This window comes from Diachasma alloeum, unplaced genomic scaffold (genome assembly GCF_001412515.2).
Source record: "Diachasma alloeum isolate Michigan unplaced genomic scaffold, Dall2.0 Dall_scaffold_00289, whole genome shotgun sequence".
NCBI lineage: Eukaryota > Metazoa > Arthropoda > Insecta > Hymenoptera > Braconidae > Diachasma > Diachasma alloeum.
This window is the reverse complement of record NW_021680428.1, coordinates 473,127-500,868: the sequence shown is the minus strand read 5'-3', so window position 1 is coordinate 500,868 and position 27,742 is coordinate 473,127. Positions and strand designations below refer to the sequence as shown.

The window sequence follows — 27,742 nt, the reverse complement described above, 5'->3', positions numbered from 1 at the left end:
AAAGGAGGAAATAGTAAAAATAATTCATACATTCTAAAAATATTTTTTATTCACCAATAATCCTTCACAATTTTCCTATTATTCGTTTAATTCAATGAAGATCGTCTGAACTAACTGCTGATGGCCCTGGGGATCCCCCGAATATAGAATTACCCCCTCCTTGAGCCCCGAAAATTCCACCTGAAGCTGTTGTCGTGGTGGAGGCAAAATTCAGCCTAATTTAGTAATAAATTTAATGAATTTAAAAGAATTGAATGGAAAAAGGAGGAAATAGTAAAAATAATTCATACATTCTAAAAATATTTTTTATTCACCAATAATCCTTCACAATTTTCCATTTATTTTCGTTTAATAAGAAATGAGCATGATCGTGTAATTCAATGAAGATCGTCTGAACTATAAAATAAAAATGTAAATAATTTGAGAACTCAATCATCGCCAACTGGAGAAAGAGCTGCCCCCACTGAACGCAGGTGGAGGAGGTTTTTCCGGGCTCTTCTGCGCTAAACTCCCAAAAGTCATGCCCCCATTCTGTCCAGCGAGTGATTCAAACGTCGAGTTCCCAGGGCTTCCAAACACCTTCCCCATGGCTGGAGCCCCGAGCCCAGGGGATCCCCCCATTGTTGGCGAAGTGGTGAAACCCCCAGGATTTCCAAAAGTCGGCTGTCCCCCGAAGGCATTCCCCCCGAACTCAGGTTTGGGGGAGCCGAAGACAGGTTGAGCTGCTCCGAAGACCGGTTTAGCCCCGAAAGCAGGCGCTCCACCGAAGGCCGGAGCTGGGGGAGACGTTGGTGGCCCCATTGGGGAGCCGAAGGTGGCGGAACCCCCGAAGATGCTTCCACCAGTGGGTTTCGCACCCCCGAACATCGATGGAGACGTTGGGGAGCCGAAGGGAGCTGCAGGGGCGCCCCCGAAGATCGAACCCCCCTCCGCTGCTGGGGCCTGTCCTCCTCCCCCGAAAATTCCTGCTGACGGCCCTGGGGACCCCCCGAATATAGAATTACCCCCTCCCTGAGCCCCGAAAATCCCACCCGCTGGACTCGTCTGGCCCTGGGGGAGCCCTCCCCCTCCGAAAATCGGTCCTGAGGCTGTTGTCACTGGTGAAATCGTCGAGGGCTGTCCGAAGATCGAGCCTGAGGGCGTCGTCGTGGTGGAGGCGCCTCCGAAGATCGACCCCGAGGCTGTGGTCACTGGTGAAACCGTCGAGGGCTGTCCGAAGATCGAGCCTGAGGCTGTCGTCGTGCTGGAGGCCTTCCCGAAGATGGAACCGGCTGTGGACGACGAGGGGACCGACGAGGCCTGTCCGAAAATCGATCCTGGGGACGACGTCGTCGGCGCAGCGAAGCTCATACCGAAGATGGAGGCGGCAGGGGCTGAGTCCCCTGAAGAAGTTAATTTCCCGAAGTTGAGGCTTGACATTCCAGTGTTCAAGGCCGAGCTGAAGGTCGGAGAGCCACCGAAGGGAGAGACAGTCGTGGCTGGGGCTGTCGTCACAGAAGCTGGGGAGAAGGTATAGTACCTTTGAAGATATTCGAATACTAATGTTATCCCAATCATTACCAAACTATTCAGGAGCGAAGTGATAGACCGGGTTAAGTCGATTTTAACTGTTGGCCAGTTTTTCACGAATATCTCGGAATCTAAAAGAGATACAAAAATTGTTGTCAGAACCTTTTTTGTGGAGCCAACTGAGGGTTACAAAAAAGGTCATGAGCAAAATTTTGCTATCTCTCTTAGATTCCGAGATATTCATCAAAACATGGCCAAAAGGAAAAATCGACTTGACCCGGTTTACCGTTTCGCTATTGTATTATAAAGATGGATTTGAATACTGGACGTGAGATAAATGAATGACCCGGCTAGCGATGTTATACCTGGGGAGAAGGGGCTGGCGGCAAACGCTGGGGCTGTGGTGGCTGCGGGGGCCGCAGGCTGAGGAGAATTGAACGTCGACGGCAGTGACGTGGGGGTTGGGAAGGTGCTGGCAGCTGCTCCGCCGAACATCGAGGAGGAGAGGCCGCTCTGGCCACCGAAAATACTTCCAGATGGCTTCGAAGTCCCAAATAATGGGGATGACACTGGAGTCGACGAAGTGGTGACTGGCTGTTTCTCTATTGTTGTTCCTGCTGGCAAACTCACGGAGACTTTCACCTCTTGGGGGGCTGCTGGAGCCCCTGGAGAAGCTGTTGGAGCTGCTGAAGCTGTGGGACCACTGGGGAATTTTCCAAAAGCTAAATTAGGAGTTGGAATCGACAACTTTCCGAACATTGACGTTGTCGAGGTCGTGTCAGCTGCTGTTTTCCCTGACAACCCAACCGTCAGTCCTGAGAGGTCGAGGGCCCCTTGGCTGGAGGACGGCACTGTCGCCGCTGGAGTGGAGAACGCAGGGGGACTGGCGAAGCTGAAGACACTCTGAGTGGTCGCAGCTGGATTCTCCTTGAACGAGATCGACAGACCTGGCCCCAGGGTCGACCCCTGACCCTGTGGAGGCGACTGCTGTGTCTTCGTTATCGTCAGCCCTGAGGTTTTGAAGAGACCCTCAGAGAAGAGACTAGTGCTGGCAGCTGACTGGGCGTCCTTGCTGCCAAATGAAATACTCTCGGTCTTGCTGGCACTCTCCCTGGAGTTCGATGCATTCTCCCCTGATTTCTGCTCACCACTCCCGAAGGAGACGTTCAGGATCTTGGAGAATGGCGCTGGAGGCTGGCTCCCAGCAGGCTGGACGCTGACCTGAGCCACAGGCTTCCCCAGTTGCAAATTAGAAGAGAGATTGCTCTTCTCTGGAGCCTCGAAGCCCTGGGAGAACGGCAAGCCCATGGAGAACTGCAGAGGCTGGGATTTACTCGAGGGAATCGACGGCTTCTTATCCCCAGATCCCCCAATCTGCGCTACGATTGAGTTCAGCGAGGCCAGAGGACTCGACGGAACGGATTTCTCCACTGCTGGAGGGGGAATCGACGCCGAGGGCTGAGCAGCAGCTGCAGGAGCACTCGCTGCAGCCTGAGGTTTCGATAAACCCAGAAAACTCGACGAGGGTTTAGCTGTCGTTGGAGTCTGGATCGCACGTTCTGGGATCACCTTGGGAACTGCCCTGGGCTTCGCTGGAGCTGGAACTGGACTCAGCGACGCCAGAGAGGACAGTGTAGCCTCCAGCCTGTCCTGCACTGGCGACGGATTCATCGTCCTCACGATTCTCGTTTTCGTCTGCAGCAGAATGTCCCTCAGCTTAATTTGCTTGTCTCTGCTGAAGTTCTTGGTGTTGCTGGCGATTGTCCTGCAGCGAATCTCAATCCCATCGACGCTGGCTCCATTCACTGCGCTCAACGAACCCTTCCCCAGACTCAGCTTCGACATCGAACGGTTGAGACTCGTCACCCTGGAGCTCCTCGACAGCACTCTCCACTTCTGAATGTGAACCTCCAAGTTCGCTTTCTCCTTGGCGATTATCTCCGCGTGACGCTTCAGGCTCTGGTAGACGAACTCCAGGCTTGGGATCTTCATCTTCGATTTTTCCCGAAGTTGACACTCGGCCCAGTCCATGTCCAGGGCCTTCGTCGCCTGCACCAGCTGCGATTGAGTGTTGAAATACGAGCGCTGGAGCTCCTTTATCTTCGTCTTGTCGTGGCGCTCCCGATTGTCGAGGGGATTCGACGAGTTCCTGGACTTGGTCTCCTCGATCCAGGCGAAGGACTGGAGCAGAAGAGCCTTCAGGTACGATATGTCGCTGGAGAGGCTGCTGGTGGTCTCCCTGAGCTCCCCGAGGAAGTCCTCGATCTGGGTTGACAGCACTGTCAGCCTCTTCTTCTCGTCATCAGTGCCACACTCGAAGGTCTGGGGCTCGAGCTTCTGCTTCAGCTCACTCTCGAATAGACTGTGCTCTTCCCTGTAAACCCGGAGGCAGATGCTCTCGTCGATGAGGGGTTTCTCTGGAGGGGGAGGTCCCTGATCCTTCGGTGGACGACTCTCCACTTTCTGGACTGACTCCACCAGGTCAGCCCTGGGCTTCTGGTTGCTCTGGGGGAGCTGGGGCTGCCCTGCAGGTGGCGCAGGGGGAACAACCCCCTGGCCAGCAGCAGACCTCATCCTCTCCTCGAAGAGGTTCGCGGCGACCTGGGGCTTGACCCCAACGATCTCACTCGCCTTCGGTCTGGGAGTGCTCGTCACTGCCGAACTCACAGCAAAAGATATTTCCGAGGGCAGCAAACTCGTCCTGGGGGTCTGCTCCTGGGGAGGGGGGGGAGAGGCTATCGTCACTGGTTCCCAAGGGGCCGAGCACAACGTGGGGGCACTGGGGGCCAAGTTAACCATGTGGAATGACATCATTCTCCCAGAGTTGTCGAAGATGTGGAGCATCGGCATCGGGTGGGGGAGAGAGCCCCCGTCGTCCCAGGGGAGGACCTCCTGCGGGGACTTGTCGATGCTGATGCCCACGGGGAACGTCTCGTCCCCTCGGATGCAGGGCAGACCCGCCCTACCGCTGTCGATCAGCAGCCACTGCTCCCAGCTGACGCCGTTGTCGTTCGACCCCAGCAGCGCCACCTCAGAGCTGCAACTGCTCCCCGCCAGGATCACGTTCCACTCGGGGATGTGCTCCATGTAGTACCTGGGGGCGTCCTCCCCCGGGGGCATGCCGAAGGTGATGTCCTCGTAGTTCGTGAAGGTCGCCGTGGCCTCGCCCTTGGGCGCGTCGATTATCAGGACGTTTATTCGGCGGTCCGAGGGGTCGGAGTAGGCCGCGCAGAACTGGTAGTTGCTGATCCAGGTTATCTCCAGGGCCTCGCCCAGGCTCGGGGAGGGACCTGCCGGACGCAGGGTTTTTTTATTTCAAGCATTTAAGGAGGTTCGACACCCTTTTAGCGAAAATTGACGTTGTTTTCATTTTTCTGGCAAATTATCGAGGGGAGTGACGTGAAAATATAACGATTTTGTGGTTTGTCATTCTTTAATGGCTCACGAAGTTGCGTAGTGGATGCGTTTTTTCTAGTTTTGGGATTCTTTTTAAAAGTTTAGAGAAAACGCAGGAAAATGCTCGCAAAATTTCGTCAGTCATTGAATAATGACAAAACGCAAAAACGTATTTGTATTTTTTCACGTCAATTCCGTCATAAGTTTGCCAGAAAAATTGAAAAAACGTGAATTTTGGCAGAAAGGGTGGAGAACATCCTTAAACCATTAGGCTTACTCTGCTAAATTTGATAGAGGCACATATTATAGACATCTTAACTGGTGTGAGATAGCGATTTTGTGGTTTGTCATTCTTTAATGGCTCACGAAGTTGCGTAGTGGATGCGTTTTTTCTAGTTTTGGGATTCTTTTTAAAAGTTTAGAGAAAACGCAGGAAAATGCTCGCAAAATTTCGTCAGTCATTGAATAATGACAAAACGCAAAAACGTATTTGTATTTTTTCACGTCAATTCCGTCATAAGTTTGCCAGAAAAATTGAAAAAACGTGAATTTTGGCAGAAAGGGTGGAGAACATCCTTAAACCATCAGGCTTACTCTCCTAAATTTGATATAGGCACATATTATAGACATCTTAACTGGTGTGAGATAGCGATTTTGTGGTTTGTCATTCTTTAATGGCTCACGAAGTTGCGTAGTGGATGCGTTTTTTCTAGTTTTGGGATTCTTTTTAAAAGTTTAGAGAAAACGCAGGAAAATGCTCGCAAAATTTCGTCAGTCATTGAATAATGACAAAACGCAAAAACGTATTTGTATTTTTTCACGTCAATTCCGTCATAAGTTTGCCAGAAAAATTGAAAAAACGTGAATTTTGGCAGAAAGGGTGGAGAACATCCTTAAACCATCAGGCTTACTCTGCTAAATTTGATAGAGGCACATATTATAGACATCTTAACTGGTGTGAGATAGCGATTTTGTGGTTTGTCATTCTTTAATGGCTCACGAAGTTGCGTAGTGGATGCGTTTTTTCTAGTTTTGGGATTCTTTTTAAAAATTTAGAGAAAACGCAGGAAAATGCTCGCAAAATTTCGTCAGTCATTGAATAATGACAAAACGCAAAAACGTATTTGTATTTTTTCACGTCAATTCCGTCATAAGTTTGCCAGAAAAATTGAAAAAACGTGAACATCAGTTCACGCCGAGTAGATGTGCGATAACTGCATTTTGCTTAGTCGCAATCATCGATGAATATCTTGAAAACGAAGAAAGATACCGAAATTTTCATGAAAATCGTTTTTATGGAGCCAAATGTCAGCTCTAAAAAAGCTCTTCACAAAAATTTCTCTAACTATGTCCATTTCCAAGATATTCATCAATAATTGACCCTGAGCGAAAATCACTTATCCTGGTTTACCAATTCATGACAGATTTTACATTATGGAGATGGAAAAACAATTGAGATGACGTTCGAAAAAAAAAAACAAACCTGGCAGACTCCTCGCGACCTTCAGCTCCGGCTTGAGCTGGATTATGCTGCCGTTCTTGCAGCCGACCACCAGCTGCTTGCCCTTTGGGCTCCAGGCGACGCAGGTGGGGGAGAGCCCCTGGATTTTTTCCAGGGCTGTTATGCTCACTGTCGACTTTTGCTCCAGCTTGAGGGAGAACGAGCCTATGGAGTCGTCGCTGGAGATTGTGCAGAAATTCCCGGGGATCGAGGGGTTCCATTTCAGGTCGTAGGCGAAGACTGACTGGGGGGAGGAGGACAACTGGATCTCGTGGAGGAGCTCTGGGAAGTGCTTGCTGAGGGACGACGCCGAGTAGATGTGCGCTGTCGAGGAGGCGAAGGTCACCCCCAGGTAGGAGAAGTCACAGCTCAGGGAGATCCGCGTGATGCAGAGGGGGAGGGAGTGCTGGAGGTGGTGGGTCGGGGGGGATTCGGAACAGGGGAGGACTGTGATCGAGTTCCTGTGGGCCGCGTAGATCAGACCGCGCTTGCAGTCGGTTGCCAGCAGGCTGCACGCCCTGGGGATCGGCTTCAGGGCCTCGCAGACCTGCCGGGACCCCGATTCCTTGAACTGGAAGTGCTGGAGCGAGAATTTTATTCATTTTTTTTTCCGTAAGGGGATTAGTTGTTTATTTGGCATTTCGATGTTTCGTTTTTATTGCAGTTATTGTGATGATGTGGCTTTTTTTATTTTTGATGTTTGTCAGCTGTTTCTCGGTTTATTTGAATTTTACGGGGAATAATTCGAATGTTGTTGCGATTTTTTAATGAAGAAAGTCCTTGAAATTTCAGGGGAACTGTTACGTCATTAGAATTTTTATAAATATTTAATGAAGGAGTATTTCAGAATAAAAAACAGGAAATTCATTGATAATTCACTGAAATAAATGTCTCGTAATAAAAATTTTCAAAAAGCATTCAACGAAGGAATAATTAAAAATAAAAAAGGGAATGCATTGCCAATTAATTGAAATAAATCGATAGAAGAGAGGACAAAAAAATTAATGAAACCATTCAGTCCCATAAATCTGAATTTCACATATAAAACTCCATTTCTATAAAAATTGAAACAAATCCCTCCGTTCCATCATGAATAACCCCATTAGAGGTTAGAATCCCCCAGAAACAATATCAAAACCATTCGCATTGTCAAATCCCACTGCCCCCTCTCCCCCCAAAAAAGATAACAATACCCCCAACAAAAACAGCCCCAAAAATAGCTAAACTCCTGCATTACATAAATAACATAAACTCGACCGGCGAATTGAATTTCCAAAATCACCCCTGCACCCCTTAGCGTCATAATCCCTTCAGAATTTACCTGAACCTCCTTAGGATCCGGCGCAGGCTTCATCTCCCCGAATGACTTCCCCACTTTCGCAATTCCAGCCAAACAATCAATCAAAAAAAATAACAAACACGAGAAATTCGACTGCAAAACATTTCCCAAGTGTTGAGCATCGACCGGAAAAACACGAGATAAATTCCGCTGAATTGTCTAGCGCCTCTGCAGGCAGCTTCGATCACTCATCATTCTGGCCACGTCGAATTGACGCAGTAGGAACTATTATCTGCGGGAGTAGTGAGTACGTATCGTATTAAAAATTGAATTGCCCTCGAAACCGCAGCCCTCAGCAGGGAGAGCCATCCCTGACAGCCACCAGGGCTCCATGCAGTGTTGATCACTGGATTGAATTAATTAACCACCAAATTACTAATAATCAAAATGGGGAGGAGAGAGGACGGGGCAGAAGCCACGTTATCGTGGGGTAAACACACCGTCTGGATCAAGCTCGCCCTGGCTGCCATCGTCCTGATAATCTTCCTGGATTTTCCTGCTCTGTGTCAGTCCCAGGGCCACCACCATCCTGATGATCATCATCACGATCACGATCATCATGACGACGTGCCTGCGAGCTTCAAGTACTCGAGACAGGCGAACGAGAATTTCGAGGGGGTGAAGCCCCCACACGATCATCATCATCATGATCATCATCATCAGGATCATCACCACGAGGACCCCAGGAGGAAGCTCAGGCCTGAGGAGCAGGGGAGTGTCCTGCTGAAGGCCATGGGGTCGACCCTGCTGATCTCAGCAGCCCCCTTCGTCCTCCTGTTCTTCGTTCCCCTGGACAACACGAAGGAACGAGAGCCCCTGCTAAAAATCCTCCTGAGTTTCGCCTCTGGGGGACTCCTGGGGGACGCCTTCCTCCACCTGATCCCTCACGCTCTGCTGCCACACTCCCATGGGGACGAGGGGCACGAGCATTCACACGAGGGGCACCACCACGAGCACGACATGACTGTTGGGCTCTGCGTCCTCCTGGGGATCATCGTCTTCCTCGTCGTGGAGAAGGGCATCAGGCTGGTCAAGGGCGACCACTGCCACTCGCACGGCCACTCTGGGAAGGAGGAGAAGGGCAAGAAGGACAAGGGGAAGAAGCTGGAGACTGCGGCCCCTCCTGGGGAAATTAAAATCGCTGGGTATCTCAATCTTGCTGCTGACTTTCTTCATAATTTCACGGATGGACTCGCCATTGGGGCCAGCTATCTCGCCGGGGAGAGCGTCGGGTACATCACCACTGTCACCATTCTGCTTCATGAGGTGCCACATGAGATCGGGGACTTCGCCATTCTCATTCAGAGCGGATGCAGCAAACGAAAGGTTCGATTTTTTCATTTTTCATTATTTTTTGTTTTTATTTAATCCGAGAGATTCGGATTTTTTAGGTTCTGGGGGAGGAGGGACGGAGGGAGAGGAAGAAAACTTATTAATTCGGGGGGAATTTATGTTATTTAAGTTGTTTTATTTAGTTTTATAATTGAGGAACGTTTTTCAGGATTTTATTCTCAGGGATTTTTACATCTTACGAACTAAATCTTCAATATCTCGTGAACGAATGATGCGATTTCAACGAGTCACATCTCATTTTAAACTCTGAAAAAATATCTTTGAAATGAAGGAGGAAGGGGGTGATTTCACTCTGCCGTTCTCGAGTTATTGAAGATCAAAGCGGGGTATTTCACCACTAGAGTTGGACGAAGAATAGTTTTTAATTTGTTTTTATTGTTGATTACAGGCGATGCTGTTGCAACTGACAACAGCTGTTGGCGCTCTCTGTGGTACTTATGTGTCCCTCCTTGCTGAAGGAATGGGTAAGCAGCTGCCATCAACATGACTAGAAATTTCAATAATTTAACATTCACTTTTCCAGTTTTTCTTAAATTTCTCAGAATCTAGCAGAGATAGAGAATTTCTCATGAAGACACTTTTTGTAGCTCTAATTCTGCTCTACAAAAAAGATCTCGACAAAAATTTTGCTATCTCCTTCAGATTCAAAGATATCAATAAAACAAAATCTTGGTTTCACCATTTTCTTATGATTTAAGTCATTTTCTTTCGTTTAATTATTTATTTTACTTTTATTATCGTCGGTGAGTGAATAAATTTCATTTATTCACGCTAAAAAAAATGAACTAAACTTCTGCAGTTGAAATAAATTTTTTTTATGATGATTTTGATAATTCCAGGGGATTTTGCAACAGCTTGGATTCTCCCATTCACAGCAGGAGGTTTCATCTACATCGCGACAGTATCAGTGATCCCAGAGCTTCTGACAGACACAAAATTCTGGCAGTCCCTGAAGGAAATAGCCGCCCTCCTCCTAGGAGTCTACATGATGGTGCTGATTGCCCAATACGAGTGAATGAAATTATTCTCAATCGAAAGGAAATCATCGAATCGTACAGGATTGAACAGCCTGTGATAATTTTCTATTGTACAATATTTACAAAGTCGTTCGCCCCGTCAATTCCCAGGAGGGATGGTATTTTTGTAAGGAAATAGCTGTAGGTAATCCTTTTTTACATTTTTTTTCTGTTATTTTCTGTTGTAAATTGTCTCCTGGAATCGTCACTGTCGATTCATGACATCAGCCTGGATTTTTCCCACTGTAAATATCGTCATTATTGACTCAGTAGTTTTTTCACCTCCTCGAGACAAGCGTTCGCTTGCTCCTGGCACTCAGTATCATTGTTTTTTTTAGCTAACTTCAGCCCCGTGTAACAGGCGTCGCGTGCCTCGTTGTACAAACTTCTCTTCAGGTAAACGTTACCCATGTTTACGTGAATCGAACTCAAGTCTGACATTTCAGGCAGTTTTTGTCCTGTTTAATGAATAGAATGCGTAAATTATTGTGTAAGTAATGGATTAAAGACGATGTCTAAGGAATTAAATTGATAATCAATTGAATAGTTCAATTGAGGAAAATGAAATGAATTGAATGAGTTAATTCATTTGAATTTGAGTTGAGTAAATTAAAAACTTAATTGATGTATTTGAATTAATTGAATTAAATGAATTAATTCATTCAAATAATTATTCCAATTAACTAATTCTCAGTCATTCAATCTGCTAAAATGGACTGAAGTGAATTAATTGAGTTAATTCATTTGAATTTGAGTTGAGTAAATTAAAAACTTAATTAATGTATTTGAATTAATTGAATTAAATGAATTAATTCATTCAAATAATTATTCCAATTAACTAATTCTCAGTCATTCAGTCTGCTAAAATGGACTGAAATGAATTAATTGAGTTAATTCATTTGAATTTGAGTTGAATAAATTAAAAACTTAATTAATGTATTTGAATTAATTGAATTAAATGAATTAATTCATTTGAATAATTATTCCAATTAACTAATTCTCAGTCATTCAATCTGCTAAAATGGGCTGAAATGAATTAATTGAGTTAATTCATTTGAATTTGAGTTGAGTAAATTAAAAACTTAATCAATGTATTTGAATTAATTGAATTAAATGAATTAATTCATTCAAATAATTATTCCAATTAACTAATTCTCAGTCATTCAGTCTGCTAAAATGGACTGAAATGAATTAATTGAGTTAATTCATTTGAATTTGAGTTGAATAAATTAAAAACTTAATTAATGTATTTGAATTAATTGAATTAAATGAATTAATTCATTTGAATAATTATTCCAATTAACTTATTCTCAGTTAATCAAGCTGCTAAAATAGAATAAAAGTGAATAAAAGGAGAAAATTGTTGAAAATGAACAGTGAAAAAAAAAATTGATGAAAAATAAAAATAAAAAAAACTGCGACTCAACATGACTTTACCGATTAGTATTGCGTCGGAGAGATGCCCCAGTGCTTGATCGTACTCCCCCAGACGGCAGTAAACAGTCCCCAAGTCATTCAGGAGAACGACTGTCTGTTGGTGCTCATCTCCATGGACTTGGTGGCACAATTTGTGAGCCTGTTGGTAGCACTTTAAGGCCTCGCTCAGGCGGGACTGCGACAGGAGCATCTTACCGTACCAGTCGAGGGTCATACCCCAGAGGAGGAGGACGTCCTCGTCCTCTGGGGTCTCCCTCGCGTGGTCCACGAGGTGCTTGAGACAGAAGTTGTAGCCATCCTCTGCTTTACTGGAAAAATAATTCACTTATTCAATTTATTTATTCATTTGTTACAGGCGAAGGTCTGGGGGAATCACAGGGCCATTACTGACCCTGTAATTGTCTTATACGTAATGAAATATTTTTATTTGATAGAAATTTTTCGCGAGATGAAGAACATTTCAGACTATTGATTTGTTTTCTATGAATATCTCGGAATCTGAGGGAGATAGCGAAATTTTTGTAATGAACTTTTTTGAAGATCCCGATTTGCTCTACAAAAAAGGTCATCACGAAAATTTCGCTATCTCCCTTAGAATCTGAGATATTCCTCGAAAACTCAGACAAGTTTTATTTGTTAATGAATTTATTTCTTGTTAACGTTTTTTATTTGTTAATTAATGAGGCGACAGTGGGGCAATCACGGGGCCACTTCTGACCCTTGTATTATATTTTACGTAATGAAATATTATTTTTGTTTGATAGAAAATTTTTTCGAGGTGAAGAAAAAATTTGGGTTCAACAGCAAAAAAAGGGAAAAATTCTCATTAAAAAATGGGAACCCACCGCTTACCCAGGTTCTCCACTCATCTCGTACAATTTCGCGAGCTTCAGACTGATGTGGATCATCTTCATGTCCCCCTCGGTTGTTCCAGTCGACATCAGTCGCTGCATCACAGAAATAAATAGTTTTTTCGCCTTCTCCACTTCTTGAACCTCAAATGCCAGATTTGCCATTACGTCGTAGACGTATGTTATTCCGTCGTAGTGCTGGAGGGTCTGGGCCTGCCGGAGGGCGATGTGGAGCATCTGCTCAGCCTTTTTGTATTCGCCTTTCTAGAATTGAGGGCGCATCAACAATTCAGTGACTTAATTTCTTTAAATTGGATTAATTCCATTTAAAATGGATCTGATTATCGAAAATATCTTTGTATCTGAAGGAGATGCGAAAAATCTTCTCAGGACCTTTTTTGTGCGGAAAAATAACAGCTACAAAAAAGGTCTAGTGAACATTTTTGCTATCTCCTTTAGATTCAGAGATATTTCCAAAAAGTCGACTGAATAAATTTTCATCCTTCAATTACTTGAATCAACAAAATAGATCGTTTGATCGTCGTGATGAGTTCGGGCTCCAGTTCCTCCTCTTCCTTCCCAAAACCGAAGAAGCTCAGAAAACCCAGTCCTGTAATCATCCCCCTGGACCCCAAAGTATCTGCACGAGAATAAAATCGCCTACTGGGGGCTCTGAGAACCGAAGTCTTTATTCTTCGTCCCATGAAAAAAATCGCCTGCAATCCTCTCCTCGCAAACATATTCATTCATATGATTTTCAATTTAACCTAAAATGAAGAGTAGTTGTTTCATGATAATTTAACAATTATTAACATGAAATTAAAAAAAAAGAAAACTCTTTCATTCCCAATTTTTTTATTTCATTTCCTTCATTAATTCAGAATCATTTATTTGTTTTATTGTTATTTATCTATTTATTAACGCTTAATTTAATCTGAAATGAGTCATACTCATCAGAATTTAAACAATTGAGCCATTAACAATAATAATTAATATAAAACTAAAACAAAACCTTTCCTATGCTAATTTTTTAATTAAATGGATAATTTAATTAATGGATAATTCCATTAATTAAAAAAATTCGTTTCATTTTCATTTGGTTATTTTCTAATACGCAATTTCACCTGAAACAAGTCCTATTCATCATAATTTAAACAATTGAGCCATAAACAACAAAAATCAACATAAAACATAAAACCCTTTCATTCTCAATACTTTAAATTAATTCTTTAAAAAAATCCCTTTCATCATTTCAATTCATTTATTTACTGATCCTCAATTTAACCTGAAACAAGCCCTACTCCTCATAATTTAAACAATTGAGTCATCAACAGCAGTAAATTAAATTAATTCATGAATAAAAAAAAATTCTTTCTGTCATTTTAATTAATTCATTCACAACTCTCCACCACTCCCCTTAATTTACCAACATTCGATGATCACTCCTTTCCTTCACTCTAAATTATCCGCGTGACCTCTACCCTGTTGTCAGCGCCGACCGCCAGGTAACGATTGCCCAAACTACACTCCCTGCCTCTTTTTACCTGCAACGAGAACACCTCGATAGTACATACGATGGAGCTGTGCACACACGCTCGGAGCAGCCACGGTAACCTGATCGGGTGAGTGATTAAACGGAGTATTAAAATATTCTAGAACGACTCGTTGGGGCAGATCTCGCGTCATCGGGTCGACAAAAACGTGATCCTCGCATTAAACTCCAAGTGATTGGTGCAGTGGAGATGTCCGGACTCTGGAGTGAGGTCTGTTCGCATATTCTTGCGTAAATATGCGCAAATTCGGAGTGGGACTGGGGGAGGGTGAGGTCTGGGGACTTCCGGGATCATCACTCCCGTTCAATTACGCTCCATTCGTCCGAATCAGGTCGATTGCTCCGATTTTTCGGAGCTCCTCGGGCACTCCCTGTTTTTATTATTATTTACATACGCGAAACCTCCGAAAGATGGCGGATTGACCTGATTGATTTGAATTACTCCGTTGTTGCTAATTGTGTTAAATTGTTGTTTATTGTTGGTAAGAAGTGGCTCAATCTGTTCGCATTTGAGTTTGGAGAATTGATTTGTTGGGAATTCGCGGAACGAGATGAAGTTCGTTTTTCATTTGAGATTATCTCGGGATTGAATAGAGATAGCGATTTGCTTGTAATGACATTTTTTGTAGGGGAAGGTCTGGGCTGTAAAAAAGGTCTTAAGAAGATTTTTGCTAGCTCCTTTGGATCCTGAGATATTCGCAAAAAACGAGAGTTTGAATGAATTTTTTTTTGGGAGCGGTTTTTGCTGGATATCTTCGGAGCGGGGCGAGATACCGAAAAACTCCTCAGGACCTTTTTTGTCGCTCTCCTCCACCTCTACAAAAAAGGTCCTTAGAAGTTTTTTGGTATGTCCTTTAGATGCGAAGATATCCAACGAAAACTGAATTTAATTAATTTTTTTGACTTTTATTTTGTACTGAACATGTTAAAATTGAAAACAACTAGGGAAAATTTTCTAAGGATCTTGTTCGCAGTTCCCACCATCCCCTGAAAGATTGCAATCCCAAATTTTCCCCATAATAAACCCTTAAAACTCAAAATACTGCTCAAAAACCGCTTCCCAACAAAAACTGACCCCATATTCATTTTATCCTAGATATCTTCAAATCTAGAGGAGCTACAAAAAAACTCCTCAGGACCTTTTTTGTAGCTCTTTTCCTCGCCCACAAAAAAGGTCCTTACCAATTTTTCGCTACGCCCCTTCAATTCCGAGATTTTTCCAAAAAACAAAAAAATTAATTTCGTTTCGATCAATTTTTCCCAATTCCAGATCTCATGAGCATTGAAATTATGATCGAGCTGTCCCCGAGCCCCCCGAACCGCCGCATTTAGCATTCCCCTCGACTAACCGAAGAACCGAAGTGCTTGAAGTCCACCAGCGTGAAACCAGTGGACAAAAATGAGTTCTCCAGGGTCAACGGACACTCCGGACAGCGCAGCGATACCAAAAATCAGTGAAATCTCCGAGAAGACGAGGAACTGGGTGCAGTTCGAGGAGGAGCCCGTGGCGGGTGCCCTCCCGTCCCCAAAGCGCCGGGAAAATCGCGATCGCCCGGAGAACTCTCTGTCCGAGGCGGTGGCCATCGACCCCGAGAAGATAAAGAAATCCATCGAGGAGACCGAGGGGAAGACCCCGAGGGGCAGCGAGTACAGTGGAGCTGTGATAGCAACCGAATCCGTCCAACTTAACTTAGACAGATCGGGACTGAGCCGATCGATATCCTCGGACAGTCCCGAGAACAATGTGCCTTCGGACGGCAAAACTCCGGACCCAAAAAGTGCCTCTTTGAAGACTATTGACCTCAGGGATACCTCGAACGGGAGGAGTCACGTTAATAATGTTATTAGTACGCCGATCGGCAACATAAGGCGAGGATTCGCCAATGGGGACACCATTGTCACCCTGCTGCCGGTGAACACGAGGTGGCCCTGGATCACGCCTGCCAAATTCCGCCCGGAACTCGTGCCGGAGGAACTCATGGCTCAGGGACTTACAGTGAGAGATTTTTCATTTTATTTTTTGGGTCAAACTTGAGTGGGAAAATGAGTATTTAAGTACCACCGTCAAATTTTTCGATTGAATTGCGTGAGAAACATTTGAAAATAATCGAGAGCGTTCAGCGTCATTAAAATTACATTCTGCAGAGAATTATTTTTTTAAGTAATCGTTGGTTGTAAAGGGATAACTGAAATTGTTTAAAGTATCGGAAACTCATTTTTCAATTTCGTCATCGAAAATTGAAAATTTTAAAGAAAAATGGCGCAAAAATGTGAATTTTAGTTAAATTATTCCACGAAAATTGATGATATTAGTTAAAAACAATTTGAAAGGCTTTTTCTTTTGTTTTTACTTGGGGAAACGACCCTATTTGTTTTTATTTAGCCAAATTCGTCGCTGAAAATTCAAAATTTTAGAGAAAAATAAGTGAAAAATGTGAATTTCAGTAAAATTATTCCACGAAAATTGAGAACAACTAGTTAAACATAATTTAAAAGGCATTTTCTTCCATTTTTATTGGAGGAAACAACACTGTTTTATTTGTTTCGTTAATGTCGTCATTAAAAATTCAAAAATTTAAAGAAAAATGGCTGAAAAATGTGAATTTCAGTCAAATTATTCCACGAAAATTGATGATATTAGTTAAAAACAATTTGAAAGGCTTTTTCTTTTGTTTTTACTTGGGGAAACGACCCTGTTGGTCTTTATTTCGCCAAATTCGTCGCTGAAAATTCAAAATTTTAGAGAAAAATAAGTGAAAAATGTGAATTTCAGTCAAATTATTCCACGAAAATTGATGATATTAGTTAAAAACAATTTGAAAGGCTTTTTCTTTTGTTTTTACTTGGGGAAACAACCCATTCGTCTTTATTTAGCTAAATTCGTCATTGAAACTTCAAAAATTTGAAGAAAAATGGCTGAAAAATGTGAATTTCAGTCAAATTATTCCCCGAAAATTGATAACATATTCTTAAACCTTCAATCAAATCTGAACTTCCAACTTTTCTCTCAACTCTAAAAATAATCAGACCCCACAACCTACCCCCAATAAAAAAATGAATACACCGACGATCGTTCCAGCTAACCGTGGAAGATTACGTCCACATAATGGAGCTGTTGGTCAACGACGTGCGCTTCAACATGTACAACATCTGCTACAAGCGCATTCTCGTCCTCTGGATATTCACAGCCTTCGTCATTCTCCTGGGGCTTTTGTTCTCGGGGGTGACAGGCCTGACTCTCTTCGGTCTCGGGATAATGTGGCTCATCATGAATGCAGCGGCAATATTCCTCTGCATGTTCGTGAAGATAAAACTCAATCACAATTTGGAGAAGTGCATGGCTCAGGTGAATAAACACCTGTTGCGTCACAAGATTCTGCTGGGGCTGGATGACAGGGGGAAGATATCGTGTCACAAAGTCAACTTGTGCTTCATTTACTTTGACACGACTGATTGCATTGTAAGACATTTTTCCTTGATTTTTTGTGGGAAACACTACTATTTAAAAATAATTTAGAAGTTTTTTTCTTTTATTTTTACTTGAGAAAACAGTCCCATTCATTTTTATATTCATTTTTGTCCACAAAAATTGGGAGAACGGGAGAAAGAATTGAGAAAAAATTGATAGACGCTTGTAAATAAATTAATGCAAATTAATTCACATTTTGTTTTTGTCAGAAAAAATTGCAAGAGGTCATTGAAAGGGAGGAACGAGACGGTCGGGTGATTGGTGGTGATGACACGAGTGAAATGCAGCGCAGGAGACAGGAGTTGCAGCAGCGAATGGACATTGACGACAGTGATATTGTTATTCAAGGCTCATCCACTACAAGACTGTCTCGTAAACAGGTGAGTCAAACGGTAGCTTCGAGATAACAATTATCAGCATGACATCGATTTTTTTGTGTTCAATGGGAGACGATTGTTGGAAACCTACGTTTTCCTGGTGAGCAGTACAGATAACTATTTCAGTGAAGAAGTGGCTGATTCAGATAAGATTGCTTGATTTTTCTTGCTAACGTCTGGGCATTTTGAGGTTGATTTTTCATAGGGAAAGTAATTTGAAAATCATTTTTCAAAACATGATGATAACATTCAGAAAATTATGTTAAAAAATTGAATTCATTCATTCATTTGACTCTTTCTCTTTTCTAAAAAAATATTTGAATGTCAATTTCCGTAAAATGCAGGGATTTTTTAAAAGAAAGAGTAATTTTATGAAGAATTTATTTTCACAGAGGAACTCATTGTGTGAACAAAAAGGAAAAAAATTGCTGCATCTCATGAATTAAAAAAAATCCAAATTCATTCTTCAAAAAGTGATAATAACATTCAAAAAATGACGTTAAAAAATTTAATCCATTTTGTTTAACTCTTTCTCCATTCTAAAAAAATATTTGAATGTCAATTTCCGTAAAATGCAGGGATTTTTTAAAAGAAAGAGTAATTTTATGAAGAATTTATTTTCACAGAGGAACTCATTGTGTGAATAAAAAAGAAAAAAATTGCTACATCTCATGAATTAAAAAAAATTCAAATTCATTCTTCAAAAAGTGATAATAACATTCAAAAAATGACGATAAAAAATTCAATCCATTTTGTTTAACTCTTTCTCAATTCTAAAAAAATATAAAAAGAGTGAATTTACAAAAAGAAAAAAAATTCCTGCACCTAATGAATTTAAAAAGCCTCATCAAAACCGGAGTCCAAAATTGAAGAAATAATTACCCAAAAATTCATCCATTTCCACCCATTCACAAATTTCCCCCCAGAATAAAACCCCAAATTAAATCTGTAATCCATCGTCAGGGAAAAAGTGAACAAGTGTTATGCCGTTACGTGCAGCGCTGGGGAAAAGATTACTTGCGACGTCGATTGGACTGGACAGTTGACGAAGAGGGTGGAAACCCCACATGCCCACGTCACCTGGCATCAGCCCTCTGTCCCTGTCAATATATCGAGGAGTGGCTGCGAAATAAACCGCGTGTACAGGGCAGAGACTTTTGCCCCAGGTGGAGCAGCTTCCTGAGGGATCGAGGATTCTAATCATCATCCCCCACCCCCGCCCCTGTCTCTTGCTGATGTTTTTAGTCTGCTTTAACCTCCGATTTAGACCTTCAGACAGGTCCTCTGCACTAGTGCAGCTTCACCTCCCTCATTAATCCCTCTGAATGATTCAGACCTTTCATCTGCTTGCTAAAGTGTTCTAAAGAGGCTTTTTCTCGTAAAAAAACTGGTGACGGTGTGTTGGCAGGAGCGGGCGGAGCTGCTGTTGCTGAGATACGCAGCAAGATGGGCTCGTAACTTTGTCAGACACAGGCTGGACCTGGTTGTTGATTCGCAGGATCGTAACAGGGTCATCATTGGATCTACAGCTTCACCTCGTCACTGTATATTCGCCCGTTGTCCTTGTCAGTTTATTGAGGATCATCTCAAATGCAAGCCCAAAGGCAAGTTTTTATTACGTCAATTATTTAAAATGCCGGATTTTAAATGAGGGGGGAGGATTATTTCCGGGGACTCTGCGGCTTTTAATTAGGGATGTCCAAGTACTTTGGCCTTTTTTTTATCCAGTGACATTTTTTTAGTTTTAGTTTTGTAGTCGAACATCAGAGGCCTTCAGTTGAGCCTCAACTGAATAATAATGAATTTATTAGTTAAACATTGCAGAAAGTTTATCGATTTCGTTTATTTATAAACGATTGTTTTAAAATTAAAATTCTTTGGAAAATGTAGTTTGAATGACGCTGAATATTCAGTTTTGTTTATTCTTCGATCAAATTGCATGAGAAAAATTGTAAAAGATACTTGGATATCCTCACAGTAGGAATTTTTTGGATTTTTTTAAAAGAAAGAATTAATTTTTTTTAATGAGGGAAATTATTCGACGGAGTCAGCAGTTTTTATTTGAATTTCCCTTTCTTTTTTTAAGAAGAAGCGATTTAAAAACGCATTTTTCTGTTTTCAAATGGAAGAATTCTCCAATTTGTTAAAAAAAAAAAATTAATGAAGACATTTTTCGATGGGAGAAATTACTGAATAACTTTACCTAAATTTTGTGAAAAGTGAGATCAACATTCTGGAAACGTTGACCACACGTCGCAAATAATTCTGCTTCTCTCCTTTAATCGTACTCAGAACATTCTTTTAATCGTATTTAATTATAAATGATGAGAACTAGTTGCTTAAAGTGATAATTTGTTAATTGTCTCTCATGTGATTAACCAAGGAGCCTCGCAATGCCATTTTCACTCATAGAATTTCGTAATTAGGTTGGTGACGGTGATTATTATTTTGTATCAGTTTTCTTCGACTAACGATTTTCCCCTGACCCTAATTAACGTCTGTGAATCATCGACCCATTTACTAGCAATTCCGTCCAATTGTTGAATTTTCGATGATACGAATTATCAGTGGATTTACGAATTTTCGTGTACTTAAAGAATTATTCAGATAAGAAATATCATAACTGATATAAGACACATTGTGAATATACTATGTAAAGAAAATAGTGCATATATTTGTGTACGGGAGTACATATATTTTTTTCTACGTATTGAATATGTAATTCTGTTAGATAAAATTTATTAAATGATGGTTATCAATGTCAGTTTTTAATTTTCCCCTTTATTTTATTCATTCTCTTATCATTTTGAATTATTGACTAATTTTATTATGGGCCATTGTTGCACGCAGCTGGAAGGAAAGTGGAACAAATATCTGTGCTATCACGTAATCACGCTTTAAATACTTGAGAGAAATATTGTGGTTGAGAAAAATTCGTAAGTACATATTTAATGTTGGGGAATTATTTTTGGTTCTAACATTTTTCGATTTCTGGGTACAATTCTAAGGCTTGTAGAGGAACTCGTACGTTTTTTCCCTCGGAAAATTGGGAATATCTTCGAAACTAGTGGGTTTATGGAAAAAGCTGTGGGAGATTTTTTGTGGGGAATTTCAAGGGCTAGAAAAAAGGCATTTTGACTTTTTTCGATGGATCCATTAGTTCTGGAGATATTTGGAGTTTTCTGGAGGAGAAAAGAGGTGGATTTTTTTTTAATGGCGTTTTTTGGTGATTTCTCTTAATTCTTGGTGTCAATTTTCCAGGATATCCACCGGGCTTCACCTGGTGCTCATACTTGAGTGATCCTGCCGTTAGGTATGATCATCCGTACTACGTGAGCTCATCAAACTGAAGTTTATAGATTTTATTTCGTTGAGTAGTGGATTATTAGTGGAGTAGTGGGAGAAAACGTCGCAGTCGATTTTCCACTTGATAAATATCTCGATAGCTAGTGACATTAGGGAAAAACATCACAGGACTTTTTTATAGGAAATTTTGTGATCTACAAAAAAGTCTCATGAAGTTTTCTCGTGCAACCACTCGTTCTCAAGATAAATCCGCAAACAAGAAAAATGTCCAATTGCATTTTTCAAAAAACAACTTCATTACCCCCTTGATGAATTCGCAATTATCTGGAGAACAAATAGCGTGAGAAAAAAAAGTCAGAGGACAATTTTGTAGGAAATTTCCTCAGCTACAAAAAATGTCTTATGAACTTTTCTCCTAAAATCACTCGTTATCGAGATAATCGAACAATTAGAAGAAGAATCAATTTTCCTTATTTCACAATTGATTCCAAGGGTCACAATTAATATTAATATCAATATTCTATTGAAGTAAACATCTCAATCAAAATGTAAAGTCGTTGGGGAGCTCTCAAATAGTATTATGATAATTTATACGGGGGAATTTACCAGTGTTGTGAATGTATTAATAGAGATTAGTTTTTTCTCGAGGAAAATATGCCCACATCTGTGTGCAAGGGGAACGTGCCTTCAAGTATAAATATTAATTAATTGATATCTGAGAATATGCGTTAGGTATCCGTCCACTCGATAAAAATATCGTACAATTCCAATTTACTTTGTTGTGATGACACGAAGTATTCATTTTTCTGTGGTTTCTTGTTTGAAGAAAAATTTATTATGGAAAATTGAATGAACATATCTTTACACGTACTATTCATGTATAGAGATTTTATAATAAAGTGATTAAGGTATTTACATGGGCATTAATGTCGATTATTTCGTCAGGACAGCCTGCGCCTGATCTCGAATGTCTTGGGCTAATGTTACAATGGCTGTGTAATTTATTTGTAATTCATTTTTCTCGATCTCTAGGGACTCCGCGAGGAGCTTCAGCTGTTTATTGCCGTTCAGGTAGGTTCGAGCCTTTCCGTATATGTTCTCTACGTCGTAGGCGTTCGTGGGAAAGTGCAAATTCGGCTGCATATCGTCTGCAAAAAATGAAAAAGAAAAAATTAATGATTCATGGAGTTGATTCAAAACAGGTCTTCTTTAATCACCAATATCTCGCGACGAAATGAAGCAATTGGGACGAGTCAGGGCTCATTTTGAAGCCCGAAAAGATACCTCAAAAATGAAGAAAATTTTGTTGAATTTCACTCTGCCAATCCCGAGTTATTCACCCCTGAAAAATAATCATTTTGCATTCTTCTTCCCTACGTGAATTATTTTGGTTCAGCGACTTTTATTGATAACTCGACAACCGCAGAGTCAAATCCCACGATTTTTCTTTCATTTGCAAGGTATTTTCATAGTCTTCAAAATGAGAGGTGACTCGTCGAAATCGTATCGTTAAGTCAAGAGATATTGATGAATGAATACAACACGTTTTACAAATCAATACAAGTGTTATGTTTTTCTGGATTAATTGTCAATATGTGAATGCAATGACACGAACCTCGATCTTGGAAGCTGAAAGCAACGTCATTCGTGGTTGGAATACAGAGATCCTCAGTTATCTGGTCCGCCTGCGGCAGACTAGGCCTCGGTGGCAGGTTCTTCCTCTTATTTCCGAACATATTCACTCCAACTATTTCTTCCTTTCGACAAATAATTATTATTCGCGTGGGAATATGTCACCGACTGACAATTCCCCCTCCACCGACCCTCCCACAACATGTCAACATAACCTAGCTCGTGAAGGACGCTAAACACTGCTCACGTCCCAAAAAATCATCGGAATGTTCTACCACGTGAGTAACAAATAAACCAAAAATTAAAATTAAGTTCCAGTGGACATTCTCTCATCGAATCCACTCTAGATCTCTTTGGAACACGAGATCCTCCTCCATCCGAGGTACTTTGGGCCCCAATTGCTGGACACTGTCAAGCAGAAACTGTACACAGAGGTCGAGGGCACGTGCACTGGGAAGTATGTTCACCCCCTGGAGGTGAATAAATCCTGAGAATAATTAATTGTTTTGTTTGACTGGGATTCAGGTACGGATTCGTCGTGGCTGTGACGACGATCGACAACATCGGGGCTGGCATCATCCAGCCTGGCCAGGGCTTCGTCGTTTATCCTGTCAAGTACAAGGCTATTGTCTTCAGACCGTTCAAGGGGGAAGTGCTTGACGCCATCGTCACACAGGTTAACAAAGTATGTAAACGATTTTTTTAATTTTTTTCACGAAACGAGTCGATTTTTCATTTGAAAATTCTTAATTATCTCGATAATGAGTGGCGTGAGAAAAAAATTACAGAGGAGATTTTTGTTCGGAATTTTGTCAGCTACAAAAAAGGTCCTATGAAGTTTTCTCGTGCAACCATTCGTTTTCAAGATTAATCAACAAATACGAATAGTGTCAAATTGGATTTAATACGGAACAGTTTAATTTTCTATTTGTTAAATTATTCATTATCTCAATAAGGAGTGACATGAGAAAAAAATGCCAAAGGAGATTTTTGTTGGAAATTGTCTCAGCTGCAAAAAAGGTCCCATAAAGTTTTCTCCTAAAACCATTATTTATCGAGATAATTCAACAATTGAAGAAGGCATGTTGAGGAATTTCTCAAAAAGAATTATGTGATGTTTAATTTCATCGATCCAGGTAGGAATGTTTGCGGAAATTGGACCCCTCTCCTGCTTCATCTCTCACCACGTGAGTAATATCCCCCAGAAGTGACCCCCAACCACCATCAGACGTGTTAATATCATTTTTTGTAATCAAAATTCCAGTCAATTCCGGCTGACATGCAATTTTGTCCAAACGTCAGTCCCCCCTGCTACAAATCTAAGGAAGAGGATGTTGTCATTCAAGCGGACGATGAGATCCGGTTGAAAATCGTTGGCACACGTGTCGATGCCACTGGAATCGTAAGAATACCTCACCAATTTCCACTGGAAAATCATTTAAAGCAGCTCTACTCTTGAATATTTTCAGTTTTTGAATTTTTCAACTAAATTGCATGAGACAAATTTGAGAAAAATCCATTATTTTTTCAGACATTTCTTTCTTATTAATAAATAATAGAACTTGTTTGCAAAATATGAAAAAAATCAGATTTTAATTTTTTATCGCACTAAGACACTGTTAAATCCTGATTTTTAGCCTTTTTTTTTCTTTGAAAAATGCAAACGATAATACAATTGAGAAAATTACAATCCCGAAGAGTAGAGCTACTTCAAGACCAAATAATATCAATAAATTAACGATTCCCTTTCAGTTCGCGATTGGAACACTCATGGACGACTACTTGGGATTGAACTGCGAATAATTTTCACCTCCACCCTCATGTGTATATAAATCAAATTGACTTTTATTCATAAAATCAACAAACACGTAAAGCTCCAACTATTCGCTTAAACTCTAGACACGAGAGACTGGAGAAAGTTTGCTGATTACTTCTTACCAATGATCGAGAGCAACATTTTTCACGTTTTGTAATCATAAATAAATATGCATAAGTGGAATTAATTAGTTAAGTGTTGATCAATTCGGTGAGTCCACGGTTTTGCAGTGGGTGAAGGCTTCGTGGAGTTTTCTTTTTTTTCTCTAATGCGTGACGGTGGACGCCTGATGGGAATGGGTGACCGCTGGATCTCCTGGAGATCCTGAGAGCAGAACTCACGCTGCCAGTTTGGCTGCTATGTCCGGCTTGGCTTTTGCGGGGACTGCCTCGTCGTCGGGCATGATTTTGTCGGCCACGTGCTTGTGTACCAGACCGTCTGAGCCTACGTGGAACGTGGAGAAGCCGTCGTGCCAGCTGTAATTTATTTTCACTCGATTTTAGAACGTTTTGTCAAGAATTTAATTGCTAAAAGATCGAATACGAGGAGATGAGGAAAAATGCGCTTTCTTCAATCTCCAATATCTCGGGATCTAAGAGGATGATTTAGACGAGTCACATCTCATTTCAAAGCGCACAAAAGTACCTTCAAAATGAAAAAAAAATTGTGACATTCGACTCCGCCAATCTCGAGTTATTGCTAATTGAGTTTATGGTCCAGAAATTTAATTGCAAAAGAGGAAATGTGGGGTGACGCTAAATTACCAATATCTCGGGATCTAACGATCCGATTTGGACGAGTCAAGCCGCATTTCAAAGCCTGAAAAAATACCTTCAAAATGAAAGAAAAGTTGTTTAAATTCACTCTGCCAATCTCGAGTTATTGGTAATTGAAGAAAGGCAATTTCATCCCTCTTCCCTGAGACGAGTAAATTTGATTTATTTATTTATTCTCAAATGCAAAATTGACGGATAATTGAAGTCACGAATTGCCACTTACGATTCAAGTCCCTGCATGCTCTCAGCCGTCTTCAGAATCCTCAGTTTCCAGAACATTGTGAAGACTTTGAGGCTTGATAAACCCCTAATTCGCCACCGGACTTTGACGGTATTGTCCTCCGGGTGCATCGTTATTTTCAGGATATCGAATTTAACGTAGGCATACATCATGTGGGCTGATGTCCTCAGGTACAATATTTGTTTAATATAACTACTGAGTCCTCTGGAACCACAAAGGCAACATTTCAATCCCAAATAAGTCAATTATCAAGAAATTTTCTCATTTAATTCAACACTTTATACGAACTTTGATGTTGTCCCTTTCAAATTATTTATGAACTCCATGTCTTTGTGGTAGATACGATAATCGATGGAAGATACGAATATCTTGGGAAGCTGCAATTAAAACCATAGCGCTGAATTCATTAAATCAATTGATTAATTCAGTGAAAAAAGATAATTTAATTCGGATTGAACGCGTTTTTCTGCGAATATCTTCGAATCTAGGGGAGACAGGTCATTTTTCATAAGGACCTTTTTTGTAGAGTGAAAAGCGGGCTACAAAAAAGGTCCTCACACCAATTTTGCTATCTCTTTTATTTTCGGAGATATTAACGAAAAACTAAATATGAGGTTGATCTGGTTTTAATTATTATGTGATTATCGAGTTGGTGGGGCTCACATCCTTCTGCAGAGTATTATATACAACTTCCAATTGGTTCGGGGAGTGTCCCCTCGCCCCCTCATCGCCCGTCGCATCGTCCGGGGACTGATCGTAGTTCTGCACGACTACAGATTCTTTGGGACTACTAGAAGTAGTTGAGTAAGGTCTCAAGTGATTCCCATGAATGCCGACGATAAATCGGTTCGTCAGGTATGGTACTGTCACTTCATCCACTTTTGGTTGACTGACAGATAATGTATCGTACTACAAATGAACAAAATACAATAATTAACTATTATTTCAATAAAAAAAACTCGAAATGAGTAAACTCCTGTTGAGTTCACTTTTTCCTGAATATCTCGCGATCTAAAGGGCATACGACAATTTCACTCTGAACCTTTTTCGCGGATCTTTTCTCGCTCTACAAAAAAGGTCCTTACGAAAATTTCGATATCTCCCTTCAATTTCGAGATATTCTTCATAAACTGAAGCAGGGTTTCTATTAACCTCGTTCATTAATTAATTCACAATCTGCAGTGATGAATAATGTTGCTATAATAAAGTCAGAGAGCATTGAAGATGAAAAAACATAAATTTTCCTCAGGAATATTAAAAAAAAAATTAATTAAGGAACATGGTTAACCATTTCATATTATGTAAGCCAGGAAATTTGAGGTTAACCCCATTGGCATTTCCAGAACCTTCACCGACCGTCAAATAGCGATGACAATACCAACCCATCAGGTGCTCGCATCGCATTGCTAATTGAAAATTGATTTTTACGCTGGTAAATTAGAAACTCGGATTAATCAGGGGAAAACGTACCTTTTGAAGAAGTGCACATCGTTTCGTGTGTTTTGGCAGCCGGCGGTCAACTTGCATCAGCCGTTTCCTCGAGTTGACGCAGGTCATGAGCCTGCTGGACACCGATCGCATGCACTGTGACATTTTTATTCAACACTTGTAATTCAACGTTCATTCAATCGTCAGGGGCTTTTCGGGAATGAATTCCTCAGAAAATTCCGGGCAATTGCGGAGCGAGCCTCATGCCAGCCATGTTTCGGTAACTGCGGTGGTGAATTGGCTCTACACACACACACAGACTGAGCTGTGTGTGGGTTATACTACGAATATGTCAACAAATCGGTGGAATGGGCACCTGCGCAATCTGATTTTTCAAAGACGTTTAATTCAAACCGCGATGGCTGGCGACTCAACGGTCCGATTTGGGTGAGTCACGTCTAGATTTGAAGATTGTTAACAAATCTTGAAAATGAAAAAAAGATTTTTGAATTTCACTCAGCCAATCCCGAGATATTCGCGATTAAAGACACTTAACAATAGCTTCACTCAAGTGAAGCTATTGAAGCTGAATTAATTCTTTGGTAAAAATCTCAGGACTGAATAGAAATATTCTCTAAAAATTGATAAAGAGGTGAAATCGTCTCCCCTCGTTCGCCAACTCCACTAATATTACAGGAATATGGGGCAAAATGGGCGGGTTTTGGTTGAAATTCATAAATTCG

The 27,742-nt window shown here is 41.3% G+C and overlaps 7 protein-coding genes across 11 annotated transcripts; 3 read left to right on the top strand and 4 right to left on the bottom strand.

Annotated features, from left to right (window-relative positions):
- Nucleotides 1–291: 291 nt before the first annotated feature.
- Nucleotides 292–7,900, bottom strand: LOC107038921 (nuclear pore complex protein Nup214). Its single transcript, XM_015258278.2, has 4 exons — nucleotides 7,728–7,900; nucleotides 6,389–6,986; nucleotides 1,875–4,799; nucleotides 292–1,499 (listed from the first exon to the last, which is right to left on the bottom strand). The coding sequence occupies exons 1-4, from the start codon at nucleotides 7,758–7,760 to the stop codon at nucleotides 433–435; spliced, it is 4,623 nt and encodes a 1,540-aa protein (XP_015113764.1). The 5' UTR covers nucleotides 7,761–7,900; the 3' UTR covers nucleotides 292–432.
- Nucleotides 7,856–10,637, top strand: LOC107038923 (protein catecholamines up). Its single transcript, XM_015258284.2, has 3 exons — nucleotides 7,856–9,071; nucleotides 9,487–9,562; nucleotides 9,938–10,637. The coding sequence occupies exons 1-3, from the start codon at nucleotides 8,133–8,135 to the stop codon at nucleotides 10,111–10,113; spliced, it is 1,191 nt and encodes a 396-aa protein (XP_015113770.1). The 5' UTR covers nucleotides 7,856–8,132; the 3' UTR covers nucleotides 10,114–10,637.
- On the bottom strand, nucleotides 9,855–14,334 carry LOC107038924 (tetratricopeptide repeat protein 19 homolog, mitochondrial). The gene is made up of 5 exons (XM_015258285.2): nucleotides 13,829–14,334; nucleotides 12,915–13,169; nucleotides 12,404–12,666; nucleotides 11,552–11,859; nucleotides 9,855–10,572 (listed from the first exon to the last, which is right to left on the bottom strand). The coding sequence occupies exons 2-5, from the start codon at nucleotides 13,146–13,148 to the stop codon at nucleotides 10,373–10,375; spliced, it is 1,005 nt and encodes a 334-aa protein (XP_015113771.1). The 5' UTR covers nucleotides 13,149–13,169; nucleotides 13,829–14,334; the 3' UTR covers nucleotides 9,855–10,372.
- LOC107038922 (transmembrane protein 268) lies at nucleotides 13,808–22,021 on the top strand. 5 transcript variants are annotated; one of them, XM_015258282.2, is made up of 7 exons: nucleotides 13,808–14,024; nucleotides 15,225–15,950; nucleotides 17,034–17,414; nucleotides 17,633–17,803; nucleotides 19,209–19,404; nucleotides 20,651–20,736; nucleotides 21,062–21,153. In XM_015258282.2, the coding sequence occupies exons 2-6, from the start codon at nucleotides 15,354–15,356 to the stop codon at nucleotides 20,707–20,709; spliced, it is 1,404 nt and encodes a 467-aa protein (XP_015113768.1). In that variant the 5' UTR covers nucleotides 13,808–14,024; nucleotides 15,225–15,353; the 3' UTR covers nucleotides 20,710–20,736; nucleotides 21,062–21,153. The 5 variants fall into 5 exon arrangements, with proteins under 5 accessions (XP_015113768.1, XP_015113765.1, XP_015113769.1 ...); XM_015258279.2 differs by lacking the exon at nucleotides 20,651–20,736 and having other exon boundaries at nucleotides 21,062–22,021; XM_015258280.2 differs by lacking the exons at nucleotides 13,808–14,024; nucleotides 20,651–20,736 and adding an exon at nucleotides 14,098–14,165 and having other exon boundaries at nucleotides 21,062–22,021.
- Nucleotides 21,919–23,176, bottom strand: LOC107038928. Its single transcript, XM_015258288.2, has 2 exons — nucleotides 22,722–23,176; nucleotides 21,919–22,254 (listed from the first exon to the last, which is right to left on the bottom strand). The coding sequence occupies exons 1-2, from the start codon at nucleotides 22,840–22,842 to the stop codon at nucleotides 22,040–22,042; spliced, it is 336 nt and encodes a 111-aa protein (XP_015113774.1). The 5' UTR covers nucleotides 22,843–23,176; the 3' UTR covers nucleotides 21,919–22,039.
- Nucleotides 22,408–24,741, top strand: LOC107038927 (DNA-directed RNA polymerase II subunit RPB7). The gene is made up of 6 exons (XM_015258287.2): nucleotides 22,408–23,016; nucleotides 23,086–23,195; nucleotides 23,264–23,423; nucleotides 23,875–23,925; nucleotides 24,003–24,140; nucleotides 24,491–24,741. Exons 1-6 carry the CDS (start codon nucleotides 23,005–23,007, stop codon nucleotides 24,539–24,541), a joined length of 522 nt encoding a protein of 173 aa, XP_015113773.1. The 5' UTR covers nucleotides 22,408–23,004; the 3' UTR covers nucleotides 24,542–24,741.
- LOC107038926 (uncharacterized protein C6orf136 homolog) lies at nucleotides 24,557–27,343 on the bottom strand. The gene is made up of 5 exons (XM_015258286.2): nucleotides 27,042–27,343; nucleotides 26,235–26,480; nucleotides 25,860–25,948; nucleotides 25,554–25,775; nucleotides 24,557–25,030 (listed from the first exon to the last, which is right to left on the bottom strand). The coding sequence occupies exons 1-5, from the start codon at nucleotides 27,162–27,164 to the stop codon at nucleotides 24,892–24,894; spliced, it is 819 nt and encodes a 272-aa protein (XP_015113772.1). The 5' UTR covers nucleotides 27,165–27,343; the 3' UTR covers nucleotides 24,557–24,891.
- Nucleotides 27,344–27,742: the final 399 nt, after the last annotated feature.

Excerpts from the sequence above, each read along its gene's own strand:
- LOC107038926 (XM_015258286.2), bottom strand. The coding sequence starts at position 27,164 with ATGTCACAGTGCATGCGATCGGTGTCCAGCAGGCTCATGACCTGCGTC. Across the intron at positions 26,481-27,041 it reads GATGTGCACTTCTTCAAAAG|TACGATACATTATCTGTCAG; the intron begins GTACGTTTTCCC and ends GTTCATTTGTAG. Across the intron at positions 25,949-26,234 it reads ATAATACTCTGCAGAAGGAT|CTTCCCAAGATATTCGTATC; the intron begins GTGAGCCCCACC and ends TTTTAATTGCAG.
- LOC107038927 (XM_015258287.2), top strand. Across the intron at positions 23,424-23,874 it reads TCGTCACACAGGTTAACAAA|GTAGGAATGTTTGCGGAAAT; the intron begins GTATGTAAACGA and ends TCATCGATCCAG. Across the intron at positions 23,926-24,002 it reads CCTGCTTCATCTCTCACCAC|TCAATTCCGGCTGACATGCA; the intron begins GTGAGTAATATC and ends TCAAAATTCCAG.
- LOC107038924 (XM_015258285.2), bottom strand. The coding sequence starts at position 13,148 with ATGAATATGTTTGCGAGGAGAGGATTGCAGGCGATTTTTTTCATGGGA. Across the intron at positions 12,667-12,914 it reads GATCTATTTTGTTGATTCAA|AAAGGCGAATACAAAAAGGC; the intron begins GTAATTGAAGGA and ends CCTCAATTCTAG. Across the intron at positions 10,573-11,551 it reads CTCCGACGCAATACTAATCG|GACAAAAACTGCCTGAAATG; the intron begins GTAAAGTCATGT and ends TTCATTAAACAG.
- LOC107038922 (XM_015258279.2), top strand. The coding sequence starts at position 15,354 with ATGAGTTCTCCAGGGTCAACGGACACTCCGGACAGCGCAGCGATACCA. Across the intron at positions 15,951-17,033 it reads TCATGGCTCAGGGACTTACA|CTAACCGTGGAAGATTACGT; the intron begins GTGAGAGATTTT and ends CGATCGTTCCAG. Across the intron at positions 19,405-21,061 it reads TCTCAAATGCAAGCCCAAAG|GATATCCACCGGGCTTCACC; the intron begins GCAAGTTTTTAT and ends TCAATTTTCCAG.
- LOC107038921 (XM_015258278.2), bottom strand. The coding sequence starts at position 7,760 with ATGAAGCCTGCGCCGGATCCTAAGGAGGTTCAG. Across the intron at positions 6,987-7,727 it reads CGGATCCTAAGGAGGTTCAG|CACTTCCAGTTCAAGGAATC; the intron begins GTAAATTCTGAA and ends TTCTCGCTCCAG. Across the intron at positions 1,500-1,874 it reads CGCCAGCCCCTTCTCCCCAG|CTTCTGTGACGACAGCCCCA; the intron begins GTATAACATCGC and ends CCTTCTCCCCAG.
- LOC107038928 (XM_015258288.2), bottom strand. The coding sequence starts at position 22,842 with ATGTTCGGAAATAAGAGGAAGAACCTGCCACCGAGGCCTAGTCTGCCG. Across the intron at positions 22,255-22,721 it reads TTTCAGCTTCCAAGATCGAG|ACGATATGCAGCCGAATTTG; the intron begins GTTCGTGTCATT and ends CATTTTTTGCAG.
- LOC107038923 (XM_015258284.2), top strand. The coding sequence starts at position 8,133 with ATGGGGAGGAGAGAGGACGGGGCAGAAGCCACGTTATCGTGGGGTAAA. Across the intron at positions 9,072-9,486 it reads GCGGATGCAGCAAACGAAAG|GCGATGCTGTTGCAACTGAC; the intron begins GTTCGATTTTTT and ends TGTTGATTACAG. Across the intron at positions 9,563-9,937 it reads CCTCCTTGCTGAAGGAATGG|GGGATTTTGCAACAGCTTGG; the intron begins GTAAGCAGCTGC and ends TGATAATTCCAG.